Source organism: Pelodiscus sinensis, chromosome 3 (assembly GCF_049634645.1).
Source record: "Pelodiscus sinensis isolate JC-2024 chromosome 3, ASM4963464v1, whole genome shotgun sequence".
In the NCBI taxonomy this organism is placed as follows: Eukaryota; Metazoa; Chordata; order Testudines; family Trionychidae; genus Pelodiscus; species Pelodiscus sinensis.
The window spans coordinates 157,128,151-157,145,999 of NC_134713.1; the positions used below are offsets into that span (position 1 = coordinate 157,128,151).

General features: G+C 43.5%; 1 protein-coding gene across 1 annotated transcript; it reads left to right on the plus strand.

Moving 5' to 3' along the window:
* The first annotated feature begins 619 nt into the window (after window positions 1-619).
* On the plus strand, window positions 620-8,703 carry H3-3A (H3.3 histone A). The gene is made up of 4 exons (XM_075925299.1): window positions 620-775; window positions 2,297-2,451; window positions 3,937-4,090; window positions 8,061-8,703. The coding sequence occupies exons 2-4, from the start codon at window positions 2,324-2,326 to the stop codon at window positions 8,187-8,189; spliced, it is 411 nt and encodes a 136-aa protein (XP_075781414.1). The 5' UTR covers window positions 620-775; window positions 2,297-2,323; the 3' UTR covers window positions 8,190-8,703.
* Window positions 8,704-17,849: the final 9,146 nt, after the last annotated feature.

The window sequence follows — 17,849 nt, forward strand, 5'->3', positions numbered from 1 at the left end:
TGGCTCTCTAAAGCCCCTGTGAGGTGAATGGATTTACACTAGTGCCCAGGGGCGCACTGTTAGAGGAGCCCGTGTGACCCAGCCCGGCAACGCTGCACGGATGAGGCCGGAACACCACTGACATTTGTATTTGTTCAGCAATAGGGCCCCCTTGGCGGCTGAGGCTCGACGCCCCCTGATATGGAAGAGGGCAGGAGCTCACCCTGCTCAAGAGTGGGGTTGCCTGGCCCTGGCCAGCTCTGTGGGGGCGCATGGGGCGATGGTGGAGACGGGGCAGCTGCCCACGAGGTGGGGGGCTGGCTACAGTTGGGACGTGAGAAGGGCGCCCGGCTACTGGGGCCAGTTGCTGTCGGTCTGCTCTCGCGCTGGCCGTTGGGCTCAGGCCCGGCCGTTAGCCGCGGGGGAGTCCCCGGAACGGCCTCCCGCTCAGCTCGCGGGAAAAGGGAGGAGGGGAGGGAATCCCTCTCGCGCGCGCGGCGTGTCTTTTGTGTTTGTACACACACAGCCCGGCTGAGAGGCGGACTGCGGGGAGAGGAGGAAAGGAGGGAGAGGGGGCGTAGCGGAACCTTCCCTCCATTGTGCACCATTGGCCGCTCGGCGGAAGAGGGGGCGTGGTCGGGGCGGGGGAGGGAGGGGCTAGACGGCGGGACTGCCCTCGCGAGTCAGCCATCTTTCAATTGTGCTCTCAGCCGCCGCCGCCAGCAGCAGTAGCTGTAGCTCCTCCTCGCTTCCTCCCTCCCTGCTCGGCAGCCGCTCTCAGCCCAAGCGGACGGGGGTAAGTCCCTAGCTCTCCCCTCGGGACTCCCTGCGCCCCCAGCCTGGCGGGGGGCTCCTGGGCTGCCCCCCAACCCGCCGCACAAACTTTTGGGGACGTGAAATCGCTGTTGGGAAGCGGCAGCATCCGGAGTCCCTCTTCCCCTTGCTACCTTCCCCTGCTCAGCCAAGGAGCCTGAGCTGCTCCCTTCCCCAGCACCCCCAGCCCCTCTTCGCTCGATCATTGCCCCCCTGTGCCCCCCGTCCCCCCTCTCCAAACCCCCACCAGCACCCTCCCCAGCCCCTTAGCTACCTCCTGAGCCCAACATCTCCCTGGATCAGGGCTGGGAAGCAGCTGCAAAGAGGAGCCACTTGCCAGCCCAGGGTAACTCTCTTGCCTTCCTTCTCTTGCTCCCCACAGTTGTTGCTCAGCTTCACCATCTTGTCTCTTTTCTCTGGTCACCGACCATATTTTTTTCCTATTGCATAAAAAACAATAAAAAATGAGAGAAATTTGCAAAAGAAACAACCCCAACTCAGTGTAATTTTTTACATTTGGATTGCAAACTTTTCCCCCCTTCCCACTTGATGTGCACCCACATGGATTGGAGTTTCTTGTATTTTTTGCATTATTTTTCGCAATTTTATTTTTTCCTCTCTTTGCAAAAGGACTAGGGCTGCATTTCGTGATTGTTTCCATTTTGTTCGGGTCTGGGAGATGAGTTTGCCAGTGAGAGGCGCTTGGGAGCGAGGCAGCCTTTGGAAAAGCAATTGCACAGAGACAGACAGAGACAGTACCAAAAACAGCCCCCCCAAAAAAGTTTGTTGCTTTCTTGAACTTAAGTCAGGCTCTTTTCTTTTGCAGAATAAATACAGATTTGCGTGTATTTGCTTTTTAATTTGCGGGCATAGCCGAGCGATTGCGATAGACAGGTTGCTTTGCAGAAAGCATCGAGGGGCTACTTCTCTACTTTCCCCTTCTTCACTTGTTTTGAAAGAGATTTATTTTGCTCAATGCAGAGTATAAATTGGATGCAAGCCCCCCTCCCCCCATGTTTTTCAGGTAATATTGATAGCACTTTTCAGCTGACGGGGGGAGAGCTACAGGGGGCAGTAACAATCTCTTATCTGTTTGAATCGACCTGTTTAGGTTTTGCTGCTGCATCTTTCATGTTTAACTCTTGGGTGAAACTGCGTTTTAATAATAATCTGAGGTCTTCAGACACTTAATTTCTTTTCAATTAGATAAATTAGGCCGATGGGGCTTTTAGGCTAGTGTGTTTGCTCCTAATTCAGCAGCTGAAAGGGAAGGCTGAATGTGGCAAGCGGTTACCTAGCGTCTGCGTTTCTGTGGTGAGAAGTGTGGCGTTTGCATGGTACAGAGGTATTATCAGGATCATTTTAATTGTTCAATGTTGTATGTCTTTTGGTTTTTGTTGGACGATATTTTTAAGGGGTAAAAGATAAATCTGCATTTCCGGAACATTTGAGCTAGTGCTAATTTGTTGTAGTGTGTGATCGCATGGTAATTTTTTACCGGTAGGTGTAAGGAAGAGAAGTTTGCGGGAACATGGCTCGTACCAAGCAAACTGCCCGTAAATCCACTGGTGGTAAGGCACCTAGGAAGCAGCTCGCTACGAAAGCAGCTCGTAAGAGTGCGCCCTCTACTGGAGGGGTCAAGAAACCTCATCGCTACAGGTACAGAAATTACCAGGGACAAAGCTTGTGATGCAACATCCCCTTAACCAAACGGAAACGTTTATCGGAGCAGAACTTTTTGCATTGGGGGAATTTTGGTGGTTTTAAATTTAATTCTGGATCAGGAAGATGTTTACAGTGTTTTCATTATTTCATTCTTTAATTTTGAACAAGTTTTAAATAATCCACAATATGTTTTATGTTTATCATTTACACAGTGACTTAAATTTATCTGTACTGATAATAGGCTTATTTTATTGAATAGATAACGAATTTTAAATTATATTTATGGAATTAAAGATCTTGCTTAGCTTAAATGTCATCCGAGCATATATGCACTTTGTTTAATTTATCTTCTAATTTATATAAGTATTGTAATAGTTAGACTGGAACAAACTTTAATGCATAGAACTGATCTTAATTTACTTAAACCAATTCAATTCTGTCTTCACAGCTATTTTGTTATTTAATGAACTGACAGTGTAGTTAAGATATTCTACCATTAGAGGGCAGAACATGTCTACATATAAGCAGAACCCCTGCAAATAATTTTACGTTCAGTTAACCTAAAATGAAGACTTAAATAGAGGAGGAAATAGATTAGAATTACAGGTAAATCTCTTGCTGGCAATTATGTTGTAATAAACTCTTTCATCCGTAAGGATTCTTGCACAATCAAGAGTTTTAACATGCAATTCTTCATCTTTAGGAATGGTCATTAGTTATTCAAGTGTGTGTTCCTTTTGAGAAGAGTAGAACTACATTTGGGAAAGTGAATGTAATCTTGAAACACTGTAAATGCATATTTTAAGAATGTTTTTGTCTGCATTCGTGGTCCATAATTAGTACTAGAAAATACAGATGACAAGAGGGTGGTGGAAATCAGTACTACAAATTAGTAAGTAACTTAGACCAAACCCCCAAAATTTGCATAATACATGAAATATACCCAGTGTTGATGCCAGAAAGGAACTGTTCACAAAAAAAGGTATTAATGTAATTTTTTTTGTTAAAACACTAATGTAAGACAATTACATGAGAATTTAAGTTCACAGGATAAAATATGACCAAGGACATGATGTTTTTCAATGCCATTTTTATGGTCAGATCTACAGAGGGAAGGAGGTACATATTTTTGACAATTAGCTGGCTGAGATAAATCCTTGGGTTGGGGGGTAGGGCTTAATTTGACCAGATTACTTATGCTAACACTACAATGTGTATACTCTGAGTTAAATTGGCTAATGTGTTTTACACCCTTTTTCACGCTGAGAATAAGGCTTTTTGAGGGCTTGTCTCTTGTCACTTATCTATAGGTGGAATGCCTAGCTGATATGTAAATGAGAGATTTTGTTGTAAATACTGGGCTGTTTGTTTTTACTGGAAAGCTTTACAAACATTTCATTGTTCAAATTAGAAGAGCATAGGTTATTTGATATTCTAAAATGATACACAATATATGTTAATTTTTTTATTAATTAAAAGGCCGGGTACTGTGGCTCTCCGTGAAATCAGACGTTATCAGAAATCTACCGAACTTCTGATCCGCAAACTTCCCTTCCAGCGTCTGGTGCGTGAAATTGCTCAGGACTTCAAAACAGATCTGCGCTTCCAGAGCGCTGCTATTGGTGCTTTGCAGGTAAATCTTAGTGGAAGATGGATTTATGTTTAGGCCTAATTTAAATGAATTTGTGTGGCTGTTTGTAGACAAGCTTGTGAAACTCAAAGCAGTTGTCATTCTGCTTAGATTTATATGCATCTGCATTCATGTTCAGAAGGAAGTGAATGAGGTATATGTTCCTGTGGATTTTTAATAATTTGATTACTGTAAGTTACCTGGTCTTTCCTCATGCAAAGATCTAAAACATTACAAAGACCTAAAGAAGCATCTCTGACTGAAACCTCTAATATCTTTTAAAAATGATTAAAAACAGATGATCTCAGAGTATCTTGAATACCTGAAAAAAGGCTTATCAAGGAAATTTTGTCATGACCGCAGTGAAACTGCTGGGATATTGCTGTAAATATGCACACAAGTTAATCTGCAGTAACTTTTATATAAGTGTTCTTCTGCTGGTAAAACATGGAAACGATTTAAAAGAATATTTTCTTTAATGCAGTAGCTGATCGGGCCATGCTGTTGCCTTTGTTTCTGTGGGAGAGAGACTGTGTTCAGTTCCATAAACTGATGTAATTGGCTAGGCTGTTTCTATGGTTAGTCAAAACTTCACTCGATTGGTGGACTTCAGAAGTAAGCATCTACTAACTCAATTCTAGGTGAGTTGATGCTTTGGCATTCAACTCGCCCAAAGTAGCTAACATTGTTGTTGAATCACTTTATAATTTGATAAAATCTAGTCAACGAAACAACTTTATAAAAATTCCATATATTATTAAAAGTGGAAATAGTTATCATAAAAATCTCCTAACTTATCAAATGCAGAAATAGTATTTTCCTCATAATAAACTGAAAAAATCTATTCTTTTCCTCCCACTTAAATTTTGTAATGAACACATTTGAAAGTCAAGTAGTTTGAGAGAAGATAATCTGTATGCTTTTAATTTAAGATTTCAGGACACTCAAAAACAAACTTTATAGAGCTCACATTTGCATAAAATACATTTAGTATAACAGTGAAATGCTAACAGATATGCAATTAGTAATCAGTTATGTACCACAAAGTACACTGGGAAATTGGTGGCTTTTTATTGATCCTGCTCTTGGATTTATTTGGGCAACTTATTAGTTAACTTTTTGTTACCTTTGCACATAAAATGATTTGGCAGTTTTCAATATTACGTTTTATTACAGCTGTACCTTAATCACATAACTGGATAAGGCTGCTATAATAGAATTGTATTATGGCAGGCTTGACCAAAGTGTGGCTCACGAGCTGCAGGCAGCTTTTTTATAGTTACATGTGGACCATAGTGGATACCTCCACGTCTCCCCCCCCCCCCCCCCTTTCTCAGTCTACCAAACTGGGGGGAAGCTTGGGGCTTCTGCCAGAGACAGCTGGTGCCTACTGAAAGATGGGGAGCATAACTCCCAAGTTTTAAATTGTTCCCCTCCCCCCAGTTATTATCCCTCTAACTCTCAGTAGCCCCTTCCTGCAGCTCCCAGATATTTGGTCCATATGCAAAACAGCCATTGCCAGCTGTTTTCCCGCTGCCTTTCCCCAGGGCTGCAGCTTACAGCTTGCTGGTTCCAGCAGCTGCTGTGTATGCAGGGGGTCTGGCAGCAAACCCTGGGGGGAGGGACATGACCCTTATGCTACTTATTTTTTGCCTATGCTGTCTGTCTAATGGGATGGGGAGACTTGGGGTTTCAGCCCTGCAGTATGTGCTTGCCAGGGCATGGAACTTCCCCAGGAATGGTCTGAAGCCCTTAGCTTGGGCAGGGTTCTCCTGCAGTGCTGTAGCCCTGTGACCCACCCCCTTCCCTTCCCCACAGGGTGAAGCCTCAAACTCCAGCATATAACTCCTGAGGGTCTCAACACCTCCCCTTCCACTCTGCTCCCTACAGAGCTGAAACCCTGACAGGCACAACCCCTCTGAGATGCCAACTCTTGAACTTCTTAAGATTATTTTATGCAGCTTGTGGGGGGTGGCCAGCAAGTTTAGCCTCCCTGTATTATAGCATTCTTTATTCTTCAGAATGAGAAGAATGGTGCCTGCTTGTCTTGCTAATGTTCTGTTCAAGTTCTCTATTCAGCGAATTAGAAGGACCAAATGGTCAGGTGGGTGGGTGGCTTGTTGCTAAATTATTTCTCTGTATCTATCTATATCCACACACTCACACTCACTCTCTCTCTCCCCCCCCCCTTTTCTCCTCCTCCCCCCCCCCCCTCAGCCAGGTGACAGTGACATCATCACGTCATCTGCATCCACCTCTTGCTGTGGCCAGCCTCGGTGCCATCCCCTCAGGGCATGGGCTGCTTTGGCTCCCACTTCATGCCCCAGGGAGGCTGTGCCACCGAGAGGAGCTACTGGGGCTGGGTCCCCTCCACTATTTGAGCCCTACCACTCTTCCCCCCCCCCCCCCCGCCCTCCCCGGGCCATGCTGGCTCTGCTTGGCCATCCAAGCCCACCCCTGGAGCACGCACATCCCCTCTGCCATCTGAGCCTGACCTCCCCCTCTCCCGCAGCACCCTCACCCCTACTGCTGAGACGCTGCACCCCCAACCTCTTCCTGCCCCCCCTCGCCACCAGCCAGATGCCTGCCTCCAAGGGGGGCGGTTCGCGAGCGTAGTAAACTGGGTGCGCAGCCTCCTAATTATTTCTAAAGCAGAGGTCTAGGATTCGTGACCCATACATGTTTAACTTCAACTGCTGATTTCTGTGGGTCTTCGTGTGTCTGTGGTATAGTGACATGAAGCTTTTATAACTGGTGTTTTGAAACTTATGGGGGTTTCTCAAGAGTTTTGGGTTTGTCTACACTAGGTTTTTTTCCTGGAATTAACGGATTGCAAATTAACTCAAGGTTGCTAAAACATTTCATTGGCTAATCTGAACACATCCCACTTTCCCCTTTGGTTTACTCTTGTGCTCAGCCTAATGGTAAATCTTGCCAGGCAAAAAGGACATGTGTGTTTATTTTTCCAATCCGGTCAGCTCATCCTACTTAACATGATTGAAAACTCCTATGAAGATTAATGCTAATTTGTATTGAGGCTTTTTTGTAGACTGCACCCCTTTTCCTCATAGGCTTACTTCATTGTATATTAAAGGCAGAGTATCTGGTCTACATTACACTATACTTCTAACATATGTTAGACTTTGTTGCTGCTAGTTAAAGCTGTGTGCTGAACTTAAAATAACTAATTCACGTAAAAATCCTAGTGAAGAAAGGTTAACTGGTAGTTTTTACATGAGTTAAGAGGTCAGGAACCTAGGGTATTCCTTTTGCTTGTTGAGACACACCTTTAGTAGTACTATAGCTGTCCTATTAGTCCATTCACAAGTAAAGGTCAAAAGTGCCACACTAATCTGTATAATGGTTTTTTTTTAAATTTAAGCAGGCTAACAGACTTGCTATACAGGTATAAAAGCTGCAGAACATCTGTATAGGCTCTGTATCTGTTTCTGTGTTTTATATTTTAGAAGCAAATTTGGTTACTTGATGTAAGAATTGAGACTCTTGCTTACTTCAGACATTTTAAACTCAGTAGTACTAAACTCTTAATCATAATAATGGGCTTTCATTTCCCAAAGTGTTTTTTTTAAATGACTAAATATTTCTTTTACTTGTAGAGGTACTGCTGTAGTTATAATACTTTCCAATATCTTATGTTTTGGTCAAAGTAGCTCTATAATCATCTTCCAGAGAATGTCAGCTAAACAGCAGTGGTATACCAAACTTTTATTTGGCCAAAAGTACAGAAAATTATCTGATGAAGTAAATGTAATACCAGTTAGCTGTTTGTAGGGAAGTAATGAAAGACATTCTCCCACACTATTAAAGATACTAACCGTTTAGTACTTTCAACAGATATAATCCTAGACGTACCATTATTATGATTACTTGAGATCCTGTCTTGGATTCCTATATACTTTTTATATATGGTGTGTGTAAAAAGTCTTTTAACTCTTCATTTCTTCTATAATAGGAGGCAAGTGAAGCCTACCTGGTTGGCCTGTTTGAAGATACCAACCTTTGCGCTATTCATGCCAAACGTGTCACAATCATGCCAAAAGATATCCAGCTAGCACGCCGCATACGTGGAGAGCGTGCTTAAACTCCACTATGGTGGGTTCGTCCTTCTCAGTACAAATCTCTTCTTCCTGTTATTGGTAGTAATGAACGTTAGATATTTTTTTTCCATGGGGTTAAAAGGTACCTAAGTATATGGTTGCAAATGGAAACATAGGGGACAGAATCGGGTATTGGCAAGGTTTTTTTTTTTCCATTTTCATTTGTGTGTGGATTTTTAATATAAATGCGGGGACATAAAGCATTAATGCAGTCAAAAATGTTTCAATGAACAAGTATCAACAATTCAACTTTATAACAATTATAAATAAACCTGTCAAATTTTTCTGGAGAATGCCAGCATTTGGATTTTTTTAAAACAAGTAAATTTCTTATCAATGGCAATTAAATGGTGTTTGTAGCATTTTTATCATACAGTAGATTCCATCCATTCGCTATACTTTTCTAACTGAGTTGTTCTACATGCAAGTACATGTTTTTAATGTTGTCTGTCTTCTGTGCTGTTCTTGTAAGTTTGCTATTAAAATACATTAAATGATGCCTGCTTTTATAGTCTTGTTTTTTAAGCCGTCTACTTGGAGTGTCCTTGATACGAGTCTTCAATGTGTAGACTTTTGGCGAACTTTTCTACTGATTGCTCTTCTTGCTCTAATTTTAATACTGAAAAGGAACATATCCAGTATTATTTTAACATTAGTTTAGTTCCGTAAGAGTGTGCTCTCATTCAAGGTAAAGCATCACTTTTTGATAAATGTATTAAATAGGTAAAGAGACTAGGATGTGGAAGCAGTATGGAAACCAAGAATATAGTCATTGGGTAAGAGCCCTGAATTTCACTATACATTTAAAAAAGTTGGTAATTTGACTTTTTCTTCTTCAAGTTAAAACTATGCCTTCATGCAGAGTCTGGAAGTAAATCTTCAATCTGCACAGAACATAATCAAAAGAACCTAAAGCAAGTCAAGGGAAAATGTATTTTAAAAATTTCTCCTCTCCCTCCCTAGTCAAAAAATTTTTTTTTCATTCTGAACTAGGTAATGTTTGCTTTGTTTTGATGAGTGCCTTTGTTTAAAAAAAGTTTTGTCCTAGTTGGGCACTTAGCATAATGTACAATTGCTTGCAACTCCTACTCCCTATTCAAAATAATAACAGTACTTGCATGATAAGTTGTGTTTTAGTTCTGATATCTCATGCCAGTAGAGAATCAAGCTGGGCAAGTTCTGCAAATGCTTGTATTGGAATATTAATTTTTTTTAAGTTCTCCTTGATATTGTGCCTTTGTTCATTTTCAGTGAATGTTCTAGTGCAAAAAAAAGAGCTGCCTTTGTAAGACTTGCTTAACTTGTTAATTTTGAATTCATAATAGTGGTTAGCTTTATTGGAAATTTGACTTTAAGGATTCTCATCATCCAGCTGAGAGAGAACATACCACGTTACTTATTTCTAGTTAGCAGCTCTAATATCTAAGTAATTTCCACTCTGTAAATCATTTACAGGTAATTATATGAGTGAAATCATTCCCCATGCACAGTTTTTACAAAATCTGTGTGCCTGATTCCCTCAAAAAAGGACTTCATTGCCCATAAGCTCAGTGCAAGGGTGAGTTTCATCCTATGCCGATATCTTCAAACAATAGAGATTCATGATCTGTTTTGGCAGTTTCTTAAAAGAGAGAGCCAAAACTTATTCAATAAATCATGTTCATAACTTGTCCAGCTCTAGTAATGAATACTGTCTGCCAGCATTGTTCAGAGTAAAGTCTCAGTGGAGTAGCTTGTCAAGGAAAAGTAATGCCATACAAGTGTAGTCAGTGCAGATCATTTGATGCCAAATCTGTGAACCAAATATCAATGAAAACTTGATTTAGTGTCTTAGAAGAACCAAATCAATAGAACTGTAAAAGTGAGCAACAAAGATTATTTAACTGAATTGAGAGATTTCAGGCCTGCCACCTCTGCACATATGTCTGGTAAACTCATCTAACAAAACTGCCTATATTCAGGTATTAACTGCCTGCCATGTCCTATAGTTAAGGCCCTACCAAATTCACGACTAAAAAATGTCAGACCATGAAATCTGGTCTCCCCTCTGTGAAATGTTGTGTATGCGCTTTTATGTTCTACTCTACAGAGATCATGAATAGAGACCAGCATTTCTTAAATTGTGGGTCCTGATCCAAAAGGGAGAGTTGCACAGGGGTGTGATGGAGCATCTACCCCATATAGGTCCTTTAAGTGTTAAAACCCAAACCTGAGAGAGGGCTAGAGTGGTGGAGCTGGGGCCCAGCAGCTGTGGCAGGAATTAGCCAGTTAGGGCCCAGCTGAGGGCAGTATAAATAAGGGGTGTGTGTGTGTGTGTAGCTAGACTCACTCTTACTCCAGTGGTGGAGCAGAACCTGGCTGCCAAGGAAACTAGGGTACGTCTAGACTACATGCCTCTGGCAACAGAGGCATGTAGATTAGACTACCCAGCATAGGAAAATCGCCGCTTCATTTTCCTATGCCGGGTAATCTAATCTACATGCCTCTGTCGCCAGAGGCATGTAGTCTAGACGTACCCCTAGAGGCTTCCTGATTTAAAGCAGGCCTGGGGAAAGGCAGGCAGAGCTGGGGAAACTCTGGCCAAGCAAGCTCCCAGGCGACAGGGCCTGAAGCAAGGTCCTAGGTTACTAGGACTGCAGAGAGGCAGTCATGGTAGGCAAAGGCAGCAGGTCCACTCCCCGTTGCCAATGATGAATGGCCATTTCAGATTGCAGTTTGCTCCTGAGGAAAGGAAAGGTACTAGATGAAGACTGGCAGTAGGTCACTGAGACAAGGTGGGTACAGGAGGTGGGAGATTTCCAGAATGAGAGGACCCCAGAGTGTAGGGGCACTGTGGAAGGTCAGTACCTAGGTGGGATGATGCCATGGTCTGGGAGGGACATGCGTCCTAATACTGGTTATTCTCCTATCTTTGTGTAACAGCAGGCAAGACACTGGCCAGAAAGGGGTGCTCCAGCACCAATGAGCTAATTCCCTGCGTGACTAGCAGGAGGTGCCTATAGTGGTGAGATGTCGCTCTGTTACAGGAGGGTAATACGCTCATTGTAGGGGGGGTCAAAGTATTGCTACATGTACTTTCTCCAGTTTCAGTGGAAATATGGTGGAAGTCCAGGGGAGAGCAACAAGAATGATTCAAGATCTAGAAAATATACCTGTGAGGGAAGACTGAAATAATTGGGTTTGTTTAGTTTGGAAAAGAAAAGACTAAAGAGGGGACATAACAGCTTTCAAGTACCTAAAAGGGTGTTACAAGGAGAGAAGGAGGAAAAATTATTCTCCTTACTGTCTTATGATAGGACACAAGCAGTGGGCTAAAATTTCAGCACAGAAGGCTTACCTTGGACATTAGGAAAACCTTCCTGTCAGACTAGTCCTTAACTTCCTTAACCCTATCAGATATAGGCAGCAACCGGGGGAGAAGGAGAGCGTACTTCAAAGTGGCAGCACCATGTGGAGCCCAGGGTCAGCTGGGAACTCCCTAGCTGACCCTGAGCTCCCTGTGGCATTTCTGTGGAACCCAGAGTCAGCTGATCACAGTTAGTGGAAATGTCACCCAAAATCTGGGGAGTCCCCAGCTGATCCCAGGCTCCAGTGCGGTATTTCAAAGCATGCAGAGCCTGGGCTCAGCTGGGGAGTTCCCAACTGAGCCCAGGTTCTGCATGGCATTTCAAAGCGGCAGCGCAGCATGGATTCTGGGGTCAGTGGGGGGCTGACCCCAGGCTCCATGAGGGCGCTTCTTTGAAATGCACAAGAGCCCCTGCTGAGGCCTCTTGTACACTTCAAAGCTGACATGCCAGCGGAAAACTTCGGGCTCCACACAGGTGCTTCTGCTTTGAAATGCACAAGAGCCCTGGAGGTGAAAGGGTGAGTGCCCTCGCCGAGTCTGGAGTCAGCGGGACTTGCAGCTGGCCCCTGGCTGCACAGAGTTCTGCACACAGAGTCCTCCTTTGAAATGTATAAGAGCCTCAGCCATTTCAAAGGAGGAATGCGGAAGTGCCTGGAAATTCCATCGACTAGTACAGGGGTTCCCGAACTCTTTGATACTGAGGACCAGTAAATCCATTCACAAGCTTTTTGGAGGCCTGGTAACATTTATTTGCATATTAATTAAGCAAATGATGAATATGCAAATAAATTGTTTCTGGTCCTCCCAAAGCCCCCAGTGCCAACTTTAGCCCACAGAAAAGTCAGTCAGGGCAACACAAAACACAACCTCTCCAAACCCCTCAAACCACACTGTGGCCCCAGCTGTGCTTGTGGGTGCTGGGACAGAGTTCCGGGGTGCCAATGAGTGCTAGGGCAGGAGATAAAGTGCTTGCGGGTGCTGGGGCAAGGGACAGGGTGCTTGTGGAGGTCTGGGGGGGGGGGGAAGGGGACAGGTACTGATACCTGGGGATCCTGTAGCTGCCAAGGCCCGGGAAGGGTGCAGGCTGCTTCCCGTCCCCCAAACAGCACAGTACCTGACAAGCTGGTCCACTGCATGTCTGATGCCTTTCTGCATGGGGGGAGAGGGAGTCCTGGACTGCACCAGCCCCGACAGCTGGGGCAGCCCACGTCTTGCTTCTCCGCTCCCCACAGCAGCACACACCACCCCAGCAGCTGGACCTGGCACACTGGGGACTTTATTCTCCTGCTGCCTTCCCGCAAGGGGGGAGGAGGAGTCCCATACTGCACCTGCCCCAACCACACAGGCAGCATGCGCCTTGCTCCTCTGCTACCCACAGCAGCATGCGCTGCCCGAGCAGCTGGAGCCGGTGCAGTCCTGGATCACCACCCGCTCCCCTGCACACAGGAAGGCAGCAGGGAAACAGTCCCCAGCGCGCGATGGACCGGCATTTTAGGTACCACATCGGCTGTTGGGGCAGGGGGGAGAGCAGCACGCGTGCTTCCCCTGACCCCGCAGGAAGCCTGCGCTACCTCTGTTGATGCTGGGAGTTTAGTGCAGAATTCATCTTGGGGGTTGTGGGCAGTGAGGTGGGCTCTCGCAAAAAATTTTCTGAGGACCGGTATTTTTTTCCTAAGGACCAGTACTGGGCTGTGGACCACCGTTTGGGAAATGCTGGACTAGTAAATTACTCATTAGTTAACATCTTTAGTCAGGGTGGCTAAGCACTGGAATAAATTGCCTAGTAAGGTTGTGGAATCTCCATCATTGGAGATATTTAAGGGCAGGTTAGATAAACATCTGTCAAGGATGATCTACATAGAGCTTGGTCCTACTGTGAATATAGGGGACTGGACTTCATGACTTCTCGAGGTCCCTTCTAGTTTTAAGTCTATTATTATGTGCTGCCTTCAGAACTGGGTGGCTAGAGAATGGTGACTGTTGGCTGGGCATCCAGCTCTGGAGGCAATCCCCCAGCAACCATAGCATGGAAGTAAAGGTGGCAATCCCATACTATGCCACCCTTCCTTCTGTATGCCTACCTTCAGAGCTGGGTGGCTGGAGAGAGATGGCAGTTGACTAAAGGCCTGGCTCTGCAGGCAGCGGCACAGAAATAGTAGTATGGAAAGGAGGGAAGGGATTTAAATCCCCCCATCCCCGATAGAATGTCTAAATGTGGTGGCATGGGATTTTTTTTTAATTGTGTCGAGGAGGAGATTAGGCACCAACTGACTGTGTACTGCAAAATGTTCTCATAAATTCTTTAAACCTTTTCTTTAACCTAATAAAACAGACTTAAGTTGAGCAAAGCAAGAAAATTCAGAATGGAAGGCAGATATCCAAATCTAAACTTGCTGTGTTTTTCTTGCAGTCAGTATTGAAAAATGCAGTGTTGCTCTGTTCTCAGATTCTTGCATTTTTCCAAAGTGCTAGTCACAGTTAAAGATGTTAAAATGCGGTTAATTGACTAGTCAATGAAATTTCTGTTGACTAGTTGATAGGCGTTTCCGCATTCCTCCTTTGAAGTGTACAACAGCCCCTGCTGGGGCTCTTGTACATTTCAGAGGAGGAATGTGGAACTCCACGTACAGCCTGGGGCCAGCGGGCAGTCCATATTTGAAACGCTGCTTCTGGTGTTTCAAAGGGGCAGCTGCCATGGAGCCCGGAGTCAGCTGTGGACTCCCCAACTGACCCTGGGTTCTGGGGAAATGCTGCACAGAGACTGGGATCAGCTGTGGGGGGTGCTCCCACTTTGAAGTACCCCTTCTCCCTCCCCCCTCCCCCTTTGCTGCCTCTAGTTTGTAGTGGCGGCTGGGGGTAGGAAATCGACTAGTTGACTAGTCTTTAACATCCCTAGTCACAGTTGTACACCCCTAAAATAAGTTGTGTGAAGTGAACCCTGATTTGGTTTATATATTATATATTTCTGTAAATCTTTTACTGTCCCCTTCTTGCTTTGTCCCTTCAGTATTTACCATGGAAAGCAGCAGAGAAGTTCCTGAATTGATCTATTAAAATAAAATCTTGCAATAAGACAAGTGTTAAAAACTTGCACTCAGTAGGCTACATCGTCTCCGAGCTCAACAAATATGCAAATACTAAATAAATACATTACCTAGGTGGCTATTTCTTATGGATATGAATAAGACATGGGTAATCTCCACTTTTTGTCTGGTCTTGGAAGGAGATCTACATGGATCTAACAGTTTTTAAGTGGGGGAGAAAACCAGGCTCTAGATTGGGCAAATAGCTAAACTAGTGTACGAGTTTCATGTTCTGTCCATTTATTTAACATTTTTTCAGGATGTCACGGGAGCCAATAAACCTTAAGATCCACAGTCCTAGAACCTTCTCTGCATAAGGTCCCTAAGAACCATGATGACAATGACTTCCCTGCTGGATTGGGAATTCACCTTAAAGGCAGGTTCCACAATGCAAGAGGGCTGTGAGGATAAACATGAGTGACTAATTTGGTGCTAATTTAAGTACAAAAGTTGCCCCTGGAAAGATGACAAAGCTGCTGTTGATAGCTTCAACCAAGTCCCTCCTACTGCTAAAGCACCCAGCAGAGGCTTTTGGTGTCAGGGAAGGGGGAAGGAAAACAGTATTAAGGCACTGCTTCAAAATGGAGCTTGATGACACCCCTCCCTCCCGAGGGGTTGGCGCAGAAGAATGTTTGGCACATGGTAAGTCCTGGGGCAACCCTCATGGGGTGGGTAGGCAGGGAGAACCGCCCAGCCCTGCCTTGTCCTGAGCTACAGCCTTGAACCCAGTTTTGCTGTTGTTCCCTCTCTGACTCCGAAACAGTGTGGCCTCTAGCCTCAACTCGCACGCTCCTTTTCTGGGCCAACTGTGCAGTAATGGACGGGTGCATGAGCAAATTCCATTACTGATAAGTTGGGGGCATGACAAAAAGTTTGAGCACCCCTGGTATAGGCTGAGAACTGTTGGATCTGTGTACACTCTGCTCATGGAAGGAATGTGCATTAAATAGCCTCACTAAGGCTGTGTCTAAACTACAAAGTTCTATCAAAAAAAGATATGCAAATTGTGGTTTGCAATTTGTGCATCTTTTTCCGCTTTTTTTTTTTCTGAAAGAGGGTTTTCCAACAATTGGCCCGTATACGTTGGCCTAATGTCAGGGGAAAAAAGCCTCTTTCGGAACATCCCTTTTTCCTGGTAGAATGAGGTTTTCGGGAATGCTGAAAAAACGTGTCTGCTTTTCAAAAATGTTTTTCGGAAAAGCAGTCTTGTTCTTTGGATGCTGCAGAGTTTTTCCAGGATACCTCTGGTATCCCGGGAAAAACGCTGCAATCTAGACGTACCATACAGGTGCTAAATTTTCAAATGCTGACCTTTATTGTTAATCCTTTTCTATGATGGCTAGTGTTTCATGGCAACTCATTCTGAAAGTGGTTTAATGTGGTCAGATCTACCAGCTCCTGCTCACCCCTTTAGGTGGGAGATGGAATAACACTGCTACTCCATATACTTGTAATGTGTTTAAAATTAATCCAAGAGATTATATTTTGATCAGTTCAGTGACTACCCTTTGCACATCAGCAGACAGCCATTATATATTTGACTGGTGTGAGCAGCAGCTGTCAGTGGGTCTGGTTGCCATCTGTGTCTGCAATGTGGCTATCAACTGCAAGGAAATTCAGCTTATAATTGAGACACTGAGTTTTAACAGTCTTGTTTACTGAATATACTTTAACTGGGCTCTTTACATTAAGAAAATACTGCTGTTAAAAAGCAAAACAAAATTGAGTGGAGTTCTCCCTCCTGTTACTGACAAGAAATGGAAGTCATGCGGGGGGGGGGGGGGGGGGAGACACTTAAAATGTTTTAGTACTGTCAACATTTTAAATTTTCTTCTGATAAAATCAATTAGCCACCCTTCTGGGAATAAAAAAATCTGTGCTCCTTAGGTGAGATCAGTCACAAGGAAGCTATTTTCAAAATCTAATTCACTCACTTGGCTGTGCAAAAGGGTATGTCTAAAATAGGTCACATGAACAATGTTGGGTGTGTGATGTGCTGTAGTTTAAAACTTTTGCAATGAGACATACAGTGTAATTTTAAAATGGTTTTAAGGGGTGTTTCTTCCTGTACCAATTTTTTTTTAAGTATCTGCTTCTATAATGAAAAGTTGCTTGGGGGAGGGAAAGAGACTGAAGGTACAAATCCTTGCTGTGAGAGTTCAGTAGAACTGGTCTGTGACCATCATATGATCAGCATACAGTCACAGTTTTTTGTTTACTAGTAACATGGTTTTATTGTCTAACAATTAACGAATCTAACTAGCACTTTGTAGAACTGATTTTAATTAAACTAAAAAGGTATAGCTAGGTCTCTGTATTTGCTTTCTGGTGCTATACCTGACACCCCAAGTAATGGAGTAGCCGTTATTGAGTGTGGATAAAAACTGAGTGGTTCTCCCTTCTCCCCCACCCTCCAAAGGTGCAGCAGGCACTATTAGGCAAAATTGTCCTGTAGCTGCTGCTGAGAAGCATATGTTTGTGTGGATAAAGAACTCCAGCTTTCAGAGTTGCCCCTCTAGCATGTTTCTCAAGCACTATGCCTTTTTTTTTTTAAGTCTTGTTAAATCCCCACAAATGTCGGGTGCTAACATGAGCATCTCGATGTTCTTTGGAATCTAGAAGAGCCAACAATTAAAAAAGAAACAGATTTTTATTAGAGTTAAACATAACTCATCTTTGGCATTTTCTATGTGAAAATTCACTGTGAATTATCCATAGATTTATGAAAATATTTATAAAAAGACTTTAGAGTATAAATTATGGTTTAGCCTTTGAGTTCTCAATTAATCTAGCATGTAGGGGAGAGGAAGATACAAGAAATAATGTGTACAAATTATGCCTTCTTTTGACACTGAAATAAAAACTGAAATTAAATTGCATGTAATGTAAAAGAAACAAATATAAAATTTAGTGGCTTTATGATTCTGCTGTATCTGATTTTCTTCAGATGGTATGTAGACAGTGACAGCAGAACTAACTAGTTACCAAGAAACTTAAGGCTCAAAATTTTAGCATGCCTTTGTATATGATAAAAAACAGCACATTTTAAAATTTTTTAGTAGAAATGATTGTTGGTGTTGATCACCTCATGTGCAGGATTTATGGCCCCAACATTACTGCACTGTGCTAGTAAATAAGAATCTGAAAATAATTTTATTTTTTATCTTCAGATTTATTCGGCTACTTTCACTGTCTGAGCAAAGTGACTTATGAAA